Below are 18,093 nucleotides of genomic sequence, written 5' to 3' on the forward strand. Positions count from 1 at the left end.
TTTCAAGTAATCCCTGAAACATAAAAATAAGCTCAGCACAGAAGTGAAGTAACTTCTGAGGTAGCAATAAAAGACAACTGTACAACAAATATTTTCAGCTGAAAGATGACGGAAGGATGTTCCCAATTACATGATCAGAGAAATTCAATATCAAATAGGATGAGGTGCAGTTTCATAGAACATGCTAAATCAAAAGTAAATTGCAGCATAAATATTTTCGATGACAATATGTCTTGCTCTAGGAGCATTTTAAAAAGTAGACAGAAATACAACACATTGGAGAAAAGTAATAGGACTAAGGCCCAGCCACTGTTCAAGCAGAGGACAATACTGTTATTTATACATTTAAAAAAAAAAAAAAAAAAAAAAAAAACTGAAATGTTTCAGATTTTAAATTATGTCCAAAGGGGCATTTTTTAACATTTTGTGTGTTACCTTTCTTTATTAAATATCATGTTCCTCGCACTTAAACCATAAGATCCAGTGCAACAGCAATATCGCAAAATAGTTTTAAAACGAGCATATCTTTAGAATTTCCGATACAGAGACTCACGCACTGGAGATAAAAATGTTTTTTCTGCACAACGTTGCCATTGCTCGCTTTGAAATCCTTGAGTTTGTTAATCAAAAATTCGTCAAAGTTTTAAAAAATAGGAAATCGATCATAAAACAAATTTCAAATTTGGTCTTCCACATGCTCATATTCGTTGGAGGATTACGTTATTCAAAATTCGATGACTCTATGTACCGTTGTTTTATCACAATACGAGAAATATACATACATTTATGCAGTTTTTTCATTATTTAATTTCTTCAAATATAATGCAGGACTCTAACATTTTGTGGCAACAGTTTGAAAAGTGAACCGACATTTATGAGTCCGACGCAAAATGCCAAAACGAAACTAATAGTCCTTCGGGATTCAAATCCCTTTGGACTAAAAAAAAAAAAAAAAAACACTAAATCCCACAGATAGTAGTTAGATTACATATTTACAGAAAATCCCTTTTAAAAAGCAATCTTTGGCCCCTTTCACTGCTTTACCATTCTCTGCTTACACTGTCAAACTTCTTTTTTCATATATAAGTAAGATAAGTTTTCCTGTTTTTTATATGCCTATTATTGTGTTAATTTTGTATATATGTTAATAATATATATGCTCTGTATTTAATGAATTCCACTGGTTTTGTTTTATGAATTCATGTATAAAAGTTCTCTATTATAAGCATTCATTTGAAGCATGGGAACAAATTAAACCATCTTGCATTAACTCCTATGGGAAAAAAAAAAAAAAATGTTTCAGTTAATAAACATTTGGGGTGACAAATTATCTTCATTGAAAGAGTAAAGTTCATGAAATAAGGTTTTACTGTACTTCTTTTATATATTCATTAAACTATATTAAAATGGTGAGTTACTCATTATTAAGACAATTCCTATTTTGTATTTTACAGAATTGTAAAATTAGCTGACTAAGAAAAATAACAGAATATAATATCAAAATAAACACGGATAAAAATGGGCAGGTTCTCTACAAACAAATCACTCTTAATACTTGCTTGTGGCTTTGGGATACAATAAATAATATTTAATATTTTAAATACAATAAAGCCCCGTTCACGAGAGCAGATTCGACAGGTAGCGAAAACCGGTTCTTCCAACGTGTCCCGTTCACATGGGACAAGCATTAACTGCCTCGCCGAATTGGAGGTAGAACTCGGTTGAATGTTCCTTACCTCTCGGGAGCAGGGCAAATGGGGAGATTTCCCGTACTATACTGCGCGGTTCACTTAATTTTAGTTACTGCTCGCTGGACTGTCAGCGAAACAATCGCGCTGATAGATATCTGGGGATTTGATAGCATACCCCCAAAAATTAGATAGAACTGTACAAGATACGCAAATTATACACAAATACAGACAAGGTTATCTGATGCTCGGTATTCCAGAAATATCGTTCAAATTAAAACTAAAGTTAAGACAAGTGAATATCGGCTTCAACGCGACAAGGGACTCGGTACCTTTTGAATGATTTTTTTTTTTTTTTAATTTAAGCATTTTTGTCTACTTTTTATGAATATTATTAAATGGTTTAGTGAGACAAAATAATTTTAAACTGAAAAAAAGTTTTTGCTAGTATTTTTTTAAATTTAATTTTTTGAAGAAAACTTTTACAATTAAAATGTCTTTCTTCTCCTACAATTTTCAATGTATCTCCCCAGTTTTTTTATTATATTTATTACACTGTTCTTAATAACTTCAAGGAATGATTTTGCAATTAATGAATTAGTTTCTGAGAAAAAAAATACACTTTTATCTAAAATTTTTAAAACAAATATGATCTCAGTCACATTTGCATTTCAAATAATTTTTTCCTTTCAGTATTTTGCAAAACCCATCCTTGTTTCTATAAAGTATATAATTTTAAATAAGCAGTAAAAATAATAAAAAATTCAGTCCATACCTGTATATGTTTTAGGACTTTAAGTAAAAGGATTTATTGAAAAAAAAATACAAAAGGTTTCTCAGTTTGCATTTGCAGTTTAAAGAATACAAACTGTCTAAATAGACATTTAATGATTTCAAATCTTTAAAATTTTATTACTGAATTTCTGTACAAATATATATATATATAAATCAAACCTAGTGTTATTTATTCAATTGGTAAATATAAACATAAATTACAAACCTTTTTTTAAAACCTTATGTGGCCAGAAAAATTGCACAAACTCATAAAATGCAAGCAGAATTTTTCTTTACCTCTTTTTGTTTTGTAAAACACGTTCAAAACAATACATTTATTAATTATAGTATTGTTGCGTGCGTACAGTGTTGTAATAGATCGTAAATGATTGTTATTGCATTCAAATCTGATGATAGCTTAATTAAATTTATTTTATCAACAGAAACACTTCAAAGTTCTGAAATTTTCCACAGAAATACTCGTACAAGTGTTTAGAATATCACTAAGTATAATCAGTAGTTATGCTTCAATCTAATAAGAACGTTAAACACAACGGAATGCAAAACGCATCTTAAGAGAAAGTTAACTCAGAAATATCTCCAATCTAACGCTGAACTAACAATTGGCAACAATAACAACTTATATAGCATAAATAATGTCATAAAAATAGTGTGGTATAATGAGATTATTACTTTGAAACCGATATTTCGAATTGATGTCCAAAAAGAACCAATATTTCCCATTCTCTTTTATTGCACATCTTTCAAAAAAGTAAAAAAACTCATTCAATTAATTTCCTGTATAATTTTTTTAAATGCGAAACATTTGTTTTATAAGCTGTAAAAATGTTGGAAGTTTGTAACCGATATAGTTTTAGATATGAAATGTTAAAATTAATGGGCGTCAAGCAGTCTAAAAATATGAACGATTTTCAAAAATTCTCCCGAAATATTTTTAAAAAAATTACGCTAAAAATTTCATTTAATTTTTTTTTTTCTAAACAGTGTGTTATGATGCAAACTATAATATTCTGAGATTCTCAGTTTATTTGTGAATATTTGCAAAAATTCATTTCAACTTTTAATTTGAAAAAAATCTAATCCTCTAAAAATCAAAAGTGTGACACCACATCCACAAGCAGTGTATGTACAAAGTTTGAATTCTATATCTTATCGGAAAGCAGTTTAAAAATCCATGATCATCTTTTAAAAATAGCGACAAGCACTAAGAGTGAACTAAATAACACCTTATAAAATAATAATAATAATAATTAAAAAGCATATATTTTTCAGGAACCATTACGAAAGTTCAGGTACCAGTTGCGAAAGTCCAGATTACAAAATTAACAACAGTAAACAATGTTAAAAATGTGTAAACAGTATTAGAAATCTGCCAATTCGGAGACGTGATTGTTCACATAGGCTTAGGTGTAAAGGGGAAGGAAGACGGTGGTCTTCTGAACGGGTCCTAAAGACGAAACTCTTTCATGTTTCCTTTTTCTCCCCTTGCTAACGGCAGCTGTGCGAAGGAGCGTTGCATGTGAACGGGGCTTAACAAATAAAAACCTCTTTTCTTTATATAAGGCTTTTAGCTGTAAATAATTAATCAAAGTTACTAATTATGAATTATTTACGCTATGGTAAACAAATTTACTCTATTTGTTTACCATAGGGACACTCTGGTGCTAGGTTCACTTAACAGTATTATATTTCGTTCATATTATAACTCAGAATGCACAAAATTTATATCATTTTAAAGAATTATCTAATCGTTGCCACATGTTCTATTCAAATACTATAATAAATCTAAAATGATGTATAAAAGAAATTAAGCAAACAAAACAAAAAAAAAAAGAAACAGTTTTTCACAGACGATTCAGTATTTCTCATTAAATGACTTCAGATCTCACTTTCTGACAAGGCAAATATACATAAAAACTCAAAATACCTATATTAAAAATTTCGAAGTAAATTTTAAACACTTATTTCCTCAAATAAATTCCAGAAAGGATTAGACATGATTTCATTCGCAATAATAAAAGAAGGCATTATCTTTGTTGCTACAAAGCTTAGTTTCTCTAGATTGGCAACAAATCCACTGTTTTACCAAGATTGAAATGTAAACAAACATGTCTGCCATCGCAAAAATTTTAGGCTTAGCTGCACTTAAATAACTTTTAAATTGTTGATAACTGCACAAATATTGCATGCAGATTTACTAAAGGCATAAAAACCTTAACCGGAAGATAGGAACCACATGATTCAATCATTTTTAAAGCAAAAAAATGCACAATTTACCAACATATAAGAGTCAAGAAACTGAGATCACTGAGCCAGTTAACAGAGTGGATATATATAGGGTGTGATTCAAAAGTTTCAAGAGTTACCTCAGAACTAGAAATTTATTGGACGTTTAAGTACAGCTAAAATATGATCCTTCAGCATCAACAGAGCGCTGCCAGTACGTCTTCCACTGTTCGTAGCCCTTCTGAAAAGCCTCGGGTGTGATACTGTCAAGGGCTCTTGTCGAAGCCTGCTGGATGCCATTGATGGAGTCGAATCGCTTCCCTTTTAGGCCTGTCTTGATTCAGGAGAAGGGGAAAATGTCACTTGGTGCCAATTTGGGGCTGTAGGGTGGCTGTGGCAGTGTTGTCACGTTGAACTTGGCCAAAACTTTGGCGGCGGCACGTGACGTGTGAGCGGGCGCGTTGTTGTGGTGGAGAATCCAATCACCCTTGATAACCGAGCGGACACGGCGGACTTGAACCCTCAAGTACTCCAGCATAAAAATTACCTGTGACAGTCTGTCCACGAGCAACTAACTCCTTGTGAATTACTCCTTTACCATTAAAAAAAAAAAAAAAAAAAAAAAAACCACCATGCACTTTACAGGCGACTTGCTCATGCGAGCTTCCTTGAGCTTCGGCGAGGAAGCAGTGTGACATTCTGAGCTTTGATACTTCGACTCAGGATCGTATTCGTAGACCCAGGTCTCATCACCACTAAACACTTTCTCCAGAAGGTTCGGATCAACATTCAACCGTTGGAGCCTTTCCTGGCAAACAGTCATGCGCCGTTTCTTCTGATACACGGACAAAACTTTTGGCACCAGTCTGGCACACACTTTTTGCATCATCAAATTCTCCGTCATAATCCTCCACATCATACTCTGACCGAGTCCCAGTTCATCGGCAATTAATCTAGTACTAAGTCGACGGTCATTGTTTAAAAGTTCCCGCACTCTCTCCATATTTGGATCCGTTCAGCTTGATGATGGCCTCCCAGAGCGGTCGTCGTCTTCAACATTCCTGCAGGCGTCTTTGAAACGTTTGTGCCACATGAAAACCATTGCACGGGACGTGGCTTCTTCCTTAAAAGCCTCTTGAATCATACCGAGAGTCTTTATGGCGGTTTTGTTCAGTCACACGCAAAACTTAATCGCATAACATTGCTCCATTTTTGCCTCTCCCACTTTTTGACCGAGGTCAATGACACGCACTCAAGCTGCAAAGTGATGCGCACTCTCCGGGGTTCCGGAGGTAACTGCCGTAGCATCAGTTTTTTCCCTGAGACCTCCCACTACTTCCCTCACCTGGCAGAACCAGTCCGCGCTCGCTCCCCTACTCAGAAATAAACCAGTCTTGAAACTTCTGACTCACACCCTGTATATACATATATTTATTTATATACGTTTGGTGAGGCCGATTGCAACCAAAATACAATCTACATGTTATAGCAGTTCTATATACAAAATTTCAACATTCTGAGGCTACTCGTTTTTGAGTTATGCAAGATGTGTACGTATGTACAGATGCCACGAAAAATTCTTGTTAGAATTAATTCTAAATCAGTTTTATAATTTTTTGGGTGGAATAGAGTATTTTTTTTTTTCTGTCCTTATGTACAGATGTCACGCAAAAACATCATTAAATTGCATTCGATAGTGGTTGAAATGGATATTTTCGTTGAAATATCATGCCTGAAAATTTTCGAGATTACAATATTTCCTTTTTACTTTGTACAAGGAAGTAAAAAGAACTTATGTCAGAAAAAGATGCACTTGTTTGAGCAGAAACATCTGCAAGTTTAGCATATAAAATCACTTCATCATTGGTTGGAAATTTATGTAGTATGTAAGCACATACTTGGCAGAAGTAGCTTCTAACATGGATTTAAAACTTATTTTTTTATTCCTCTGAAAGGTCTTCTACTACTTTTTTACTTGCCAAATCATCAACTTTCTTCTGATTTTCTATTTTTTCATAAATCACATCATATATAGAATTAGAAGACGAAACAATGACTGGTTTTACAAACTTTCATAAAATGACTTTAAACAGTTCATATATCATTGATTGCAAAACATGAATTAATGGAATTCTGCATGGTAAAACAGTGTTAAGAACACTGAATGATGGCAAAGTGAACTGTACAAAAGCACAAAAAACTTTGTTAAGGTCTGAAGATTTAAAAACATAGATATTCGTTAATCAGAAAATGTTTCCCTGAGAAATTTTTTTATTTTGAGATAAATTTGTATCAGCTTATCTTTTGCAGTATTATTTCGAGAACTGCCAATTACATTTCTCACTGCAGCAGAAATTACTTTATTTTTCTCAAACCTATTCTTAACAGTTGAGGTAGTAATGTTGCGAACTGCCCATAGAGGGCGCTGCACCTTGTCTTTTTTTCAGTAGTGTAGGATTAGACTTTGAACTGTAAGGAGATGCTAGACGTTCGGTCGATTTGATATTTTTATAAATCTTAACACTGAAATTAAAACTTTTTCTTTCTTTCTCAAGAGATAGAATTTTATTGAATGGATTTCAGAAAATACGAATCGGCAAGCTCATTCCAGGCAAGAAATTTAGGAAGGAACAAAGGTAAATGAGACCTTTTTCCTCGAATTTTAGAACGTAGAATTTTGAAATACTACGAAATTAAAGTTCTTACAGTTTTCTATATGGCATCCTAATGCCGCGATATGAGCTTGATTTATAGAATTTGGAATGAATAATTAATATTAATGAAAGCAAAGCTAGAAATAATTTAAAATAACTTGTGTTTATTTTATCATTGTGAAACATTGAAGCTTAACCTGTAGAATTTTTATTTGAATTAATTGATAGTGATAAAGTGTACTGTACTGTGTATACTTTAAAATATAGCCATTTACTGAATCTTTTCATATTTTGAATTGAGTTGATCACATTCTCAGAAATTTTGTATGTTTTTTAAAATATGGCCGAAACACAATCATACGAGTTATTAAAAAAGAAATGTTACTGGGAACAGAGGTTATGAAGGCAGTTAATGATTTAGAAGCTGAATTATCAAACACAGATTTAAATACTGGAAAGATAGATGAACTAATAGAAATTCGGTTCATTAAATTTGAACCTCTAGCTTTAGTTGATCAACAACTTAAAATGCTTTTGAAGCCTGAGGAGTTTGATACAGAACTCGAAACTACACAAGAATATAGAGAAAAAGTATTGCTTTGGCAATTTCATGTGAAAAAGAAAATCAAAGAGTTTGTGAAATAGCAAATCATGACAACTTTTGAGCCTCCAAAAGCTCCTCGATTAGAACAAATTTCGAATTCTAATAACCTTTGTATTAAAGTCCCCAAATACCATACTGCTGATTCTATGGTGATGGCGGCTCCAAATGGCTTACCTTTTGGAATAGCTGTGGATAATAATGAGTCCCTAAACAAAATAGATAAATTTAATCATTTAAAGGCTCATTTGGGGGATCTGCTTTGAACACTGTGGAGGGTTTTCCTATTTCAGCAGAAGCCTATGATAAAGCTGTACAATTATTAAAGGATAAATTTGCCAACTCCAAAATATTGCACACATGAACAAGATTCTAACTATGCAGCCACTGAAACACTCTAATGATATTAAGTCTTTTAGAATGTTTGCAGATAACTGTAATGTGCAATTAAGAAGATTAAAATCATTAAACGTGTCTCCCAAACATTATGGCAGTATTTTATGTCCTATGCTATTAAAACTTATTCACATGAGCTGTCGTACTAAAGAAACGTAATCGCCTTGTCGCCTAATTGAGTCACTCTATAGGTATCACCTGGTAAAACTTCTGTAACTACCAAAGGTCCTCGATACTTTTGTTTGCATTTTGGTCGATTCTCCAGTTGATTTAGGTACTTTTCTCTAACTACTATTTCTCCTCATTTGAATGTTAAAGAATTGCTTTTCTTCTTGTTATAATTTGCTTTAATTTTCATCTGCACATCTTCAATTCTCTTCTTTCTATTCTTTAACGTATAAAATTGTCTCCTTTTTAGATACTCTCTTTTACCAGTTATTGCTTTCCTAGGAGATCTGTCTATTCCCTCATTTATCTTAGATTGCTTTATAGATGGATTTACATCTTCCCGAGGTTTATTTCTTTTTGCAATATCTTTCTCCTGTTGTCTTTTATTGTGTTTCTCAACAAACCTCTTTCCTTTTAATTTTGTTTCTTCACCAGCAAAATTATCTAATACAGTTTATTTTTGTGAACTTCTTTCTTTCCCTGTATTAATCTCTTTCTCAAGTGCTGTAATTTTACAAGTCTTGCTATATTTCTTAAGCTTTTGATTATAATGCTTTTCTTGAATAGACTTACATTCTTTAACATCATTGATATCATCACTTCTAGTTTCTTCTTTAGGATATTTATTTTCTTCACTTGTAGTCCGTTTAATGATTTTCTTTGAAGTCCTTTTCCTTTTCAGTGACTTTTTACCTTTGGAATTAGAGACTTTTACAGTATTTGGATTTTCAAACTTTCCATCATAGTCCAGAACTATTCATCGTTGTAGTCATCACCCTAGCCTTTTCATCATTGTAGTTAGTGACTAGTATCACTGTTTCTTCCTGTATTACTTCCAATAATGAGCCCAACTCATCTTCCAATCCACTTATTAAAACTTCCAATAATGAGCCCAACTCATCTTCCAATCCACTTATTAAAACATAACCGTTATTTACTACATCAGTTTTAACTTTCATGAAATTAACCGTATTACTTCCAATTTCAGTTTCTTGGGAAGCCTTCAGTTTAATTCACAGAGTGTTGATCTCATTTTGCAATGGTGAAAATGGACAATCATTAGCATAGCATATGTGCAAGGTATTACCTATCTTGGCATATGCAATATGTGGTAAATCAATCCATGTTCAACCAACTAATAAGTCATATGGTTGCGTTTCATCTCCTACAATTAGAACTGTAATGTCCTTTCCTTCCACATTATCAATCTCTAAATTAACAGTTACTTTTCCCAATGCTCTAGCGGCTGGTTTACTCTGGTTCCCAAAGCCAAACAATTCCTCCACATCAGGTTTTATAATAAGATTCAGTTTCTTAGCCACAGACTGTTTCAATAAACACGAACTAGAACCCATATCTATGATTGCAATAATTTCTTCTCCATTACTGATGCGAGAATACTTTAAATATACAGTTGGTGGAACACCTGAATTCTGGTTCATAGATAAATTATTTTTAACATTTGTCAGTCTGAACTCTTAGACTTGCACTTTTTAAAAGTATGACCCTTTTCATTACATTTCCTGCAAATAATTTCTTTTTTAGGTTTGAGGACAATCCGTCGCTATATGTCCACAATCATTACAATTGAAGCATTTCGGCTCACCCTTTTCATTGCGGATACCAAAATTATATTCCCTTTTCCTATCATCTATTTTATAAAATTTATCTCTCAAATTGTATTTATTATCAAATTGTTTTTAAAACCCACTTTAAAATTACCGTTTGCATAGTCATTAACATTTCTGGGTCTTGAATACTGATTATAGGATACCTCAGAAAATTTAGAACCAAATTTAGGATTAGGATTATGCCTAAAGATTTTGTTTTCTACTTGAAGTACTTTTACCCCTATATTTTCATATTCATCTAGCTTTTCACCCAACTCTTCAGGATTAATGAATTTAGACCAATCATCAATGAAATTATCTTGTATAACAGTGAGGACCCTTTTCTTTAATTGATCCGTAATAATAAGCTGTCAAAATCTGTTACATTTAATTCAGCAAGCCATTCTTCAAAATAATTTTTTAATTCAAACGTGAAATCTCTCCATGTATTACGCAATGTTTTAATATGATCAACAAACTTTTGCTGAAACTGTTCAGGGCTTAACTTAAATTTTCTCAATAGCAGTTGTTTAACGTGCTTAGAGTCGTTAGCTTTTTCTTCTGATTCACGGGCAATTAATTGAGTTATTTCATAAGGCAATAGACCCAACAGCTGAGAAACTCAATTTTGTTCTAACCCAATACGTCGTGCCTGTCTCTCAAATAAGACTAAATAAAAACTTATATCACCTTCTTTCAAATCATACTTATGCATTAATTTACTCATATCACAAATATTATTTCTACTAACATTAGAAGCACCAGAAATCATTTACATCACTACTTCTGATTTCCGCTTCTATTTTCAAGGCTACAATTTTTATATCAGAACGGACATCTACATCAAGTTCTTTGTCACATTTCTTGCCCCTTGCCAAATAAGCCATCTTCAATTTTCAAACAATAATACATTAATTATACTTAAGTTCTTTCCATTTAATACTTAAACATAGCATAAACAGTTTATAAATGCACATACTTTTCTACCTTCAGTTTTGGTGAGCTTCTGCATTCAATTTAGGCTTAACGTACAGTAAGGCAATATGTTGTTAAATCCTAGGTAATAAATCTATTTAATCCCACTTCTGAAATGTTAGCTTTACTTCCTTTATTCTGAAACATTGCCGTCAAACATTACCGTTAAAAAAAAACTGTTGTTGCCAATCAAAAAAATACATTTGGGGGGGGGGAAATTACAGTTCTGACTGTTGCAATGTAGTGATGAATCTTACTTGAGATTGAGGAAGAGCAGAAAAGTATCTTATCGTGTAAAGGAGCCCATTTTAATTGTTTACAAAAATCATAGCATTTATCGCGGACATGCCCCATTAACCCCTTCGCGCCAACTGTCACGTATACGTGCCAGCAACGAACACACTTATCTACCGGCTGACACGCAGGCGTGCCAGAGCATTGTTGTGTTTTCTACTGACTGTCACATATTTGTGCCAGTACCTTGGAAAGTTTTTAAAACTATAATTTCTGCCACAAGATAGCACTGTATGTCCATATGGTTTCAGATACATGTACATTAGACTTTCTACTCGAAATGAGAGAAGCATGACTCACATACACGTGTTTTTGATTATATAAACAAATGGGGAACTAAATGTTTCCGAATGGCGTGATTTATGACGTCTCTTTAAATCGCACTTTATTCGCACGTGGTAGTTGTTTATTGTAAGTAGAAGTTTTATATGCGCTAAAGCGTTGAGTATTTCCGTTTACAGTTCAGTTTTTAGAAAATAATTAGATCTTGTTAGACGTGAATTCTTTCTGTTTTTACCATTTCAATGTCGAAGCGTCGAAAATGTTTAACAGAGCATGAAATAGCAGAAATGATGCAAAATATTTCAGATATTGATTCTGAAAGATTAACTGAAAGACATTTTCCAAAACTTTGTTCAGAAGAGACTGATAAGAAAATGACACGACGATGCTTCGTTTGTTCACATTCCCGGAAAAATCCTCCAAAACGGCAAATGAGTTATTACGAGTTCAAGAAATGTAACGTAGGACTGTGTGTAGATCCCTGTTTTAAAATTTTTCATACGAAAAGAGAATTTTAAGTAATATATTTAGTTTTCAGATGTATAATGTTAAAAGTCATAAAATGGTGAGTAATTAAAATAAAATGTGTAAAATATGCATTTAAACAAGAAATAAGGTAATTAAAGTATATATATAAAAATATCTATAAGCCGTTTAAATACTCTATAGAGCATTATTAAACAATGCATTGATACTTCGGAAATTTTATGGATTTAGGCTTAGTAGCAAACAAGACCCGGCCCTGGAGAGACGCTCGCGGAAGACACTGCCGGCCTCCGCGATAAGCGCGCATTTTCGCTACCCGGCTCGAAGGGGTTAAGAAAACTAAATGTGAATTCTGTTCTGGATTACATCACAATTTTTTTTGCTTTAAACAACAAAAAGGGGGAAGAATAAATAATGGGGATTCAGAGTTTACCGATCTAACTAATCAAAGTCAGGGAGAGGTTTTTTTTTTTGCAAACATTAACTGTTTACATTGAAAATGAAAATTTAAGGCAACTGGTGAGGGCACATACAGACACTGGGAGTTACATTTCAAAATATGCTGCAAAAACATGGGTTTGAAGAGTAGAGGAAAACACATATTTTAATATATTCTTCTTGTATTTGCTTATACTACAGAAACTTCAACTTGTATGTTTCTGTAACTACAAAACATCTAATAATCTGTTAAAAACACGATGTACATGATTACAATGAAAAAGTACAAAAATAACAAAAATTCATACTTAAAAATATACTTACTTGGCAGTACATATCACCAAATGAAAGATCTGGTTTATTATAGTCGATTTCTTCTTTAGGTAGTCGTTTCTTATCCTTTTTTCCTCTATCTTGTAAAGTAAAATACATAAAATCAATATTACATAAAAAGAGCTTTAATAATTTTAAAAGACATTATAAAATTATTTGGGCATTCTGTGATGGAAAAATCTGACCAGTTGTCATTTTTTTATACTTATTTTAAAGCTTAACATGGACTTTCTTGGTTAATTAGAAAGTAATTACAGTAATTACAGCATTATTACAGAAGGGGAAAGACATCAGTTTTCCCGATGTGTGATGCATCTTACTTGCTTTGCATAGGCTCGGTGAAAAAAGCCGGCATTGTCCTGTGTGTCGATCAATGCCGGCTTTTGAATCGTTTTGAATTATTCTAAACACAGCAGAAATATTAAATTCAAATTTAATTACCTACAGATAATTTTGTTTCATTTTCTTTTACATTTTGTATTTGTAATTTTGTTTTCATGTGTATAGTTAAAATTTTAGTATTTTGCATGTTTCATTTATTTCTATTAATGTGATATTCTTCATATTAATAGATATTAAGAATTAGTTCGTTCCTCGCCAACCAGGCTTCCGCCCTAAGGTGAAACCAATCAGAATTAATACCTGATCAGCGAAGATAAAATCTACTTTTACTACCAGCAGCCACCATAACTAGGTGGACTGCCAGATCAGTGATGCTTATTTTGTATTAGCAAATTTTTACAAAAATTTAAGAATATGTATAAATGACATCTTTGCACTTTGTGCGACATATGTACAAATGATATATTACATAACCAAAATTTGCATACAAGAGCTAAGCAGTTACAAATGCTGCATTCAACCATATTTATATATATATATATAAATACAAGTTTTAAAGTTATTAGAAACCTCTTAAAATCGTGAAGGCTTGAATTCATATTTTGTTCCAAATCTTATTTTGTTCTTAGCTAGTTGGAAACGGCCACACAATTAAATCCCAGTCAAAGCAATTAGATCATAATTACATAAAAAAATATGGTCACTACTTATGAATTAGTATTGAGAATTAGTATATTAAGTACAAACTTCAAAAACTGAGGTCATCATATTAAAATACTGATGTAGGCTTAACTGCTGAAAATGCGTGGGCTGGTGCGACGTTCCATTTCGGGGGTTCAGTCCGGTGGCTGTATGTGCTGATCCTCAAGGAGATAAAGGCATGGAAGCAAGCAACTCACCAGTGCACTCTTTCAATCAGAGAAAAAAGGATGGATGAATAGAATCATATTTCAGCAGTGGTTTTATATGAAATTTGCACCTCAGGTGACAGACTTTAAAATCACAGGGCCTTCATGAAAGAGCATTGTTAGTTTTAGACAATCTGGCATCTCACTCAATTGAACTGACGTTAAAATCAAGAGACAGACAATTTTTTTTGTAAAATATTGCTACCTAAGGTGACAGCAATAATAGAGCCAATGAACCAAGGTGTTATTACGTTGGTCAAACGAAACTATTGTTCTACCATGTTATGTAAATTGATCAAAGAAGACCCATGATCTTAAAACTTTTCTGAAAAATTTTTCAATTCTGGATGCTATCAATGAGAGTGCTGCTGCATGGCAGAAAGTGAAATCCTCAACACTAATCAAATCTTGGAGAAAAATTCTTCTGGACCTAGAAGAACATGAAAGTTTTTTAGGTTTTGATACAGACACAAAGGTGTCACCAGCTTAACTCGCGCAGGTTGCATACAATGCACCTGGTAGTAAACATGTGGATGAAGAAAATATTTCTGAATGATTGGAGCCTGACTGCAAACTTGCACTCATTAGAAATTCACAAAGATGAGCAAATTATTAGTTGTCCAAGGGAGAAAGAAGTATGAAGTGGCAGCCAAGGGCAGGAGGGTGGAGGCAGGAAGCAGTCAGCTGATTGATAAGCTCACACATGGAACTGCTCTTAATCATCTCCAGTGCCTTATGAACTACTTGGAAAGGCAAAAAGAATGGTCTGCTGACTAACAAAATGGCACTATGCAAGGCCATTGATCTTAAAAAAAGCTAACTCCGCAAGGAAAGGGAAAGTTCTAACTCACTTTTTCTGTCTGTCAAAGTGATAAATTTTGTCGTCTGAACAGTCAAAGTGATCCCCCCCCCCCCATATTTTACTGTACTGCGATTTTTGTTTGTTAATAAAACTGATTTAAAACTTTCTTAAACCACAGTTCCCCCAAAAAAACTATATAGGCAGTATTTTCAGGAATTACTTCTAAGAAAAATGCCTTGTGGCATTTTTCTTTTCATATGTTATAGTTACTTATCTCCACCTTTTTTTTTTTTTTTTTTTTTTTTTTTTTTAGGGCCTTGAATTAACCATGATTTTGAGTTAATCGTACACATCTTCCCATATATTATTGTGGTAAATCAGAATTTGGCTTTATTTTGTAACTAGTGAAAAAATAAAAAATTAGAATCCTGAACGTGGTAGAGAAATACAGAAAATAATTTTAAATCTCACTCCTCAAGTTACCATGAGTTTTTTATGGGTTAACCTTTAAAAGGTTAAAAGACGGGTGGCCTAATAAATATCGGCCAGAACTGCAGTGTCTCAAAAAGATGGCTGTGGCCGAAATATCGGCCAGCGAATTCCCCCCCCCCATCCTTCAGGGTGCGGAGATAGTCATTGTCCGAATAACCTCCCTTGCCATTTATGCGAGATGACCTTCGTGCGTCCCAGCTGTGGGGTTTCGTAAATTCCCTTTGGTTTCCCTCAGCAGTGAAATCTTAGCAATTTGACATTAGTATTAATTTCACCAACTTTTAAGTGTCATTAAAAATGTATTTTTTCTTTATATTTCCCCTTTTTATTGTAATTTTTGTATTTAATATTGCTGTTTGAAACAAGCAAAATGCAATGGAGTGCAATACAATGAAAATATAATCAATAAAATTTGTTTTTAAAGTAAAGGAAAATAATTTAAAAAAAAAAACCTTTATCACAAAACTGCAAGAAAGAACAATGAACAATAATGTCGTTGAAAGATGAAGTAACGATACAATGGGGGGGGAAATCAATAAATTAAACTGAGTAAGAAAGAGTACTAATGGAAAAGGTAAACGAAACTAATGTAAGAAAAATACAACGGGATTTGTTTGATATATAAATATAAGTTGTTACACAATGCTTGGAAACAAATAAAAGCATACTGCTGATTTATACGAAAAACAAATAATCAAACATCATTTTCAAGTATAAATTAAAAATGTTAATTAGTACATATAATTCTAAACTAAATTCAGTTTGGATACACATAAAAATGGAATAACTATGAACTGATTATAGGCGTGCATTTGCTGCTAAGGCGTATTTTCATTATGATGCAATGTCAAAAGTTAATATTCCAACATACGACAATTATTTAGCTACGAAATCTCATTATAATATATGTTTCTTTAGTTTAGGGAAAAGAAACAGCAGAAAAGAGAACAAATTCAACAAATTCTTTTATATTATTCCCTAGTCCCTTATCTGAAAATTAACAAAGGTGACCTACAGGAAAAGTTGCAAATGAGTAGTAGTTTCCCTTTACAATAGCAGCTAAAAGGGGGTGGAAATGCATTTGGATTTCCCGTCTTTTTAAGTGAAACCTTTCCAAACTGCCCCGTCTCTTAAAGGTTAAGCTTAACTACACAATACTGATTTAAAAAAAGTCCGAAGTTTTGAAAAATTACATACCAGTAGACCTGGATGAACCACCTTCATACCTGGATGAGCTACTTTCTAGAAAGAGAGGGAAAAGTTGACATATAGAACAATATAATTTTTTTATAATTTCACATGTACAAACTACTATTAAAATATGAAATTCATCAAATAGTAAAAGTTCGTTCACAACATTTTCTTCAGAATTTAATGACTGAGATTGTTAAGATGCGACACATTATTTCAAATTTTTTAATTAAAAGCAATTCTACAACATCTAAGAACATAATATATACCTTGCTTCAAAGCAAATCAACATTATCCTTGAACCAAAACATACTCAAATATAAAGATCTGAGCTTTAGGGATATGCAACCATCATTCTGATAAAAAAAAAATCGTTTCATTTAAATACATTGATACAAGCTTAAAAAAATAAAAGCGATCAATTTATTGAAAGAAAATTTCATAAATATTCCATTATTTAAAGTTACTTGGGTTAACATATCCTATTTGTACAGAAGACAGCCCATGTTTACAGAAGTTTCCTGTGAAAACATAAATATATAATCAAGAATTTTAAGTACACTTCTGACTTTTATTCAATTCTTCTTTTTTCACTGACAGATGATCCAAGATTTCTACCTTTATCCTTATGGCTTTGCCGGTCAGAGAGTTTCCATTATTTAATGTTATTCGGTTAATATATTCTATTTTCCTATACAGAAGTCAATCCATGTTCACAGAAGTTTCCTGTGAAGAAGTAAATATATAATCAAGAATAAGTACATTTATGACTTTTAAGTCTATTCTTCTTTCCTCACTGGCAGATGATCCAAGATTTCTACCTTCCTCCTTATGGCTTCGTCAATCAGAATCATATATATATATATATATATATATATAACAAATATTTCATGATGTCTTTTAGAAAGTATATACACACGCATTTTGAAATATGTCCAACAAATTAAGACACTATATTAAACATACATAAATCCAGGAGCATTTAGCATTAAAATCAAGAAAATAACCCTTTCGCATGGCAGTTTCGAGATATTGGGACTTTCTTAGCGAAACTATGTGCCAGTTAGAGGGATAATACCATAAGATGCTTCATAAAAATGAACTTGCACAATAAATAGATAACATATGTTTAAATGCACCAGGTAAATGAAACTAAATTTATTTATAACCAGAAATTTTTGGAGAATGGAAATTCATCCAAAGTATTACTAATGGCAATTCAATGACAGCCTATTAAAAAGCAGCCTTTACTCAAATAATTTAAAATATGAGAAAAACTTAAAAAAAAAAAAAAAAAAAAAAAAAAAAAAAAAAAAAAAAAATTTCATATTTTTGCACAAGTGGCTTAGGCTATCTGCTTAGTAGGCTGCTTTCAATCTTACAAAGAATGTGACAGATGACTAATGAGAGCA

At 32.4% G+C, this 18,093-nt stretch overlaps 1 protein-coding gene across 1 annotated transcript in view; it reads right to left on the reverse strand.

Annotated features, from left to right (window-relative positions):
- LOC118181281 (uncharacterized) overlaps window positions 1-18,093 on the reverse strand; it is a 289,332-nt gene that overhangs the window by 178,904 nt on the left and 92,335 nt on the right. Inside the window, exons 4-5 of the mRNA XM_085818979.1 lie at window positions 16,688-16,732; window positions 12,938-13,026 (exon numbers count right to left, since the gene is read on the reverse strand). Coding sequence (XP_085675105.1) covers window positions 12,938-13,026; window positions 16,688-16,732 — 134 coding nt within the window. The remainder of the gene's footprint in view (window positions 1-12,937; window positions 13,027-16,687; window positions 16,733-18,093) is intronic.

This window comes from Stegodyphus dumicola, chromosome 6 (assembly GCF_044657685.1).
Source record: "Stegodyphus dumicola isolate Sdum_Otavi_A_Nest chromosome 6, ASM4465768v1".
NCBI classification, from domain to species: Eukaryota; Metazoa; Arthropoda; class Arachnida; order Araneae; family Eresidae; genus Stegodyphus; species Stegodyphus dumicola.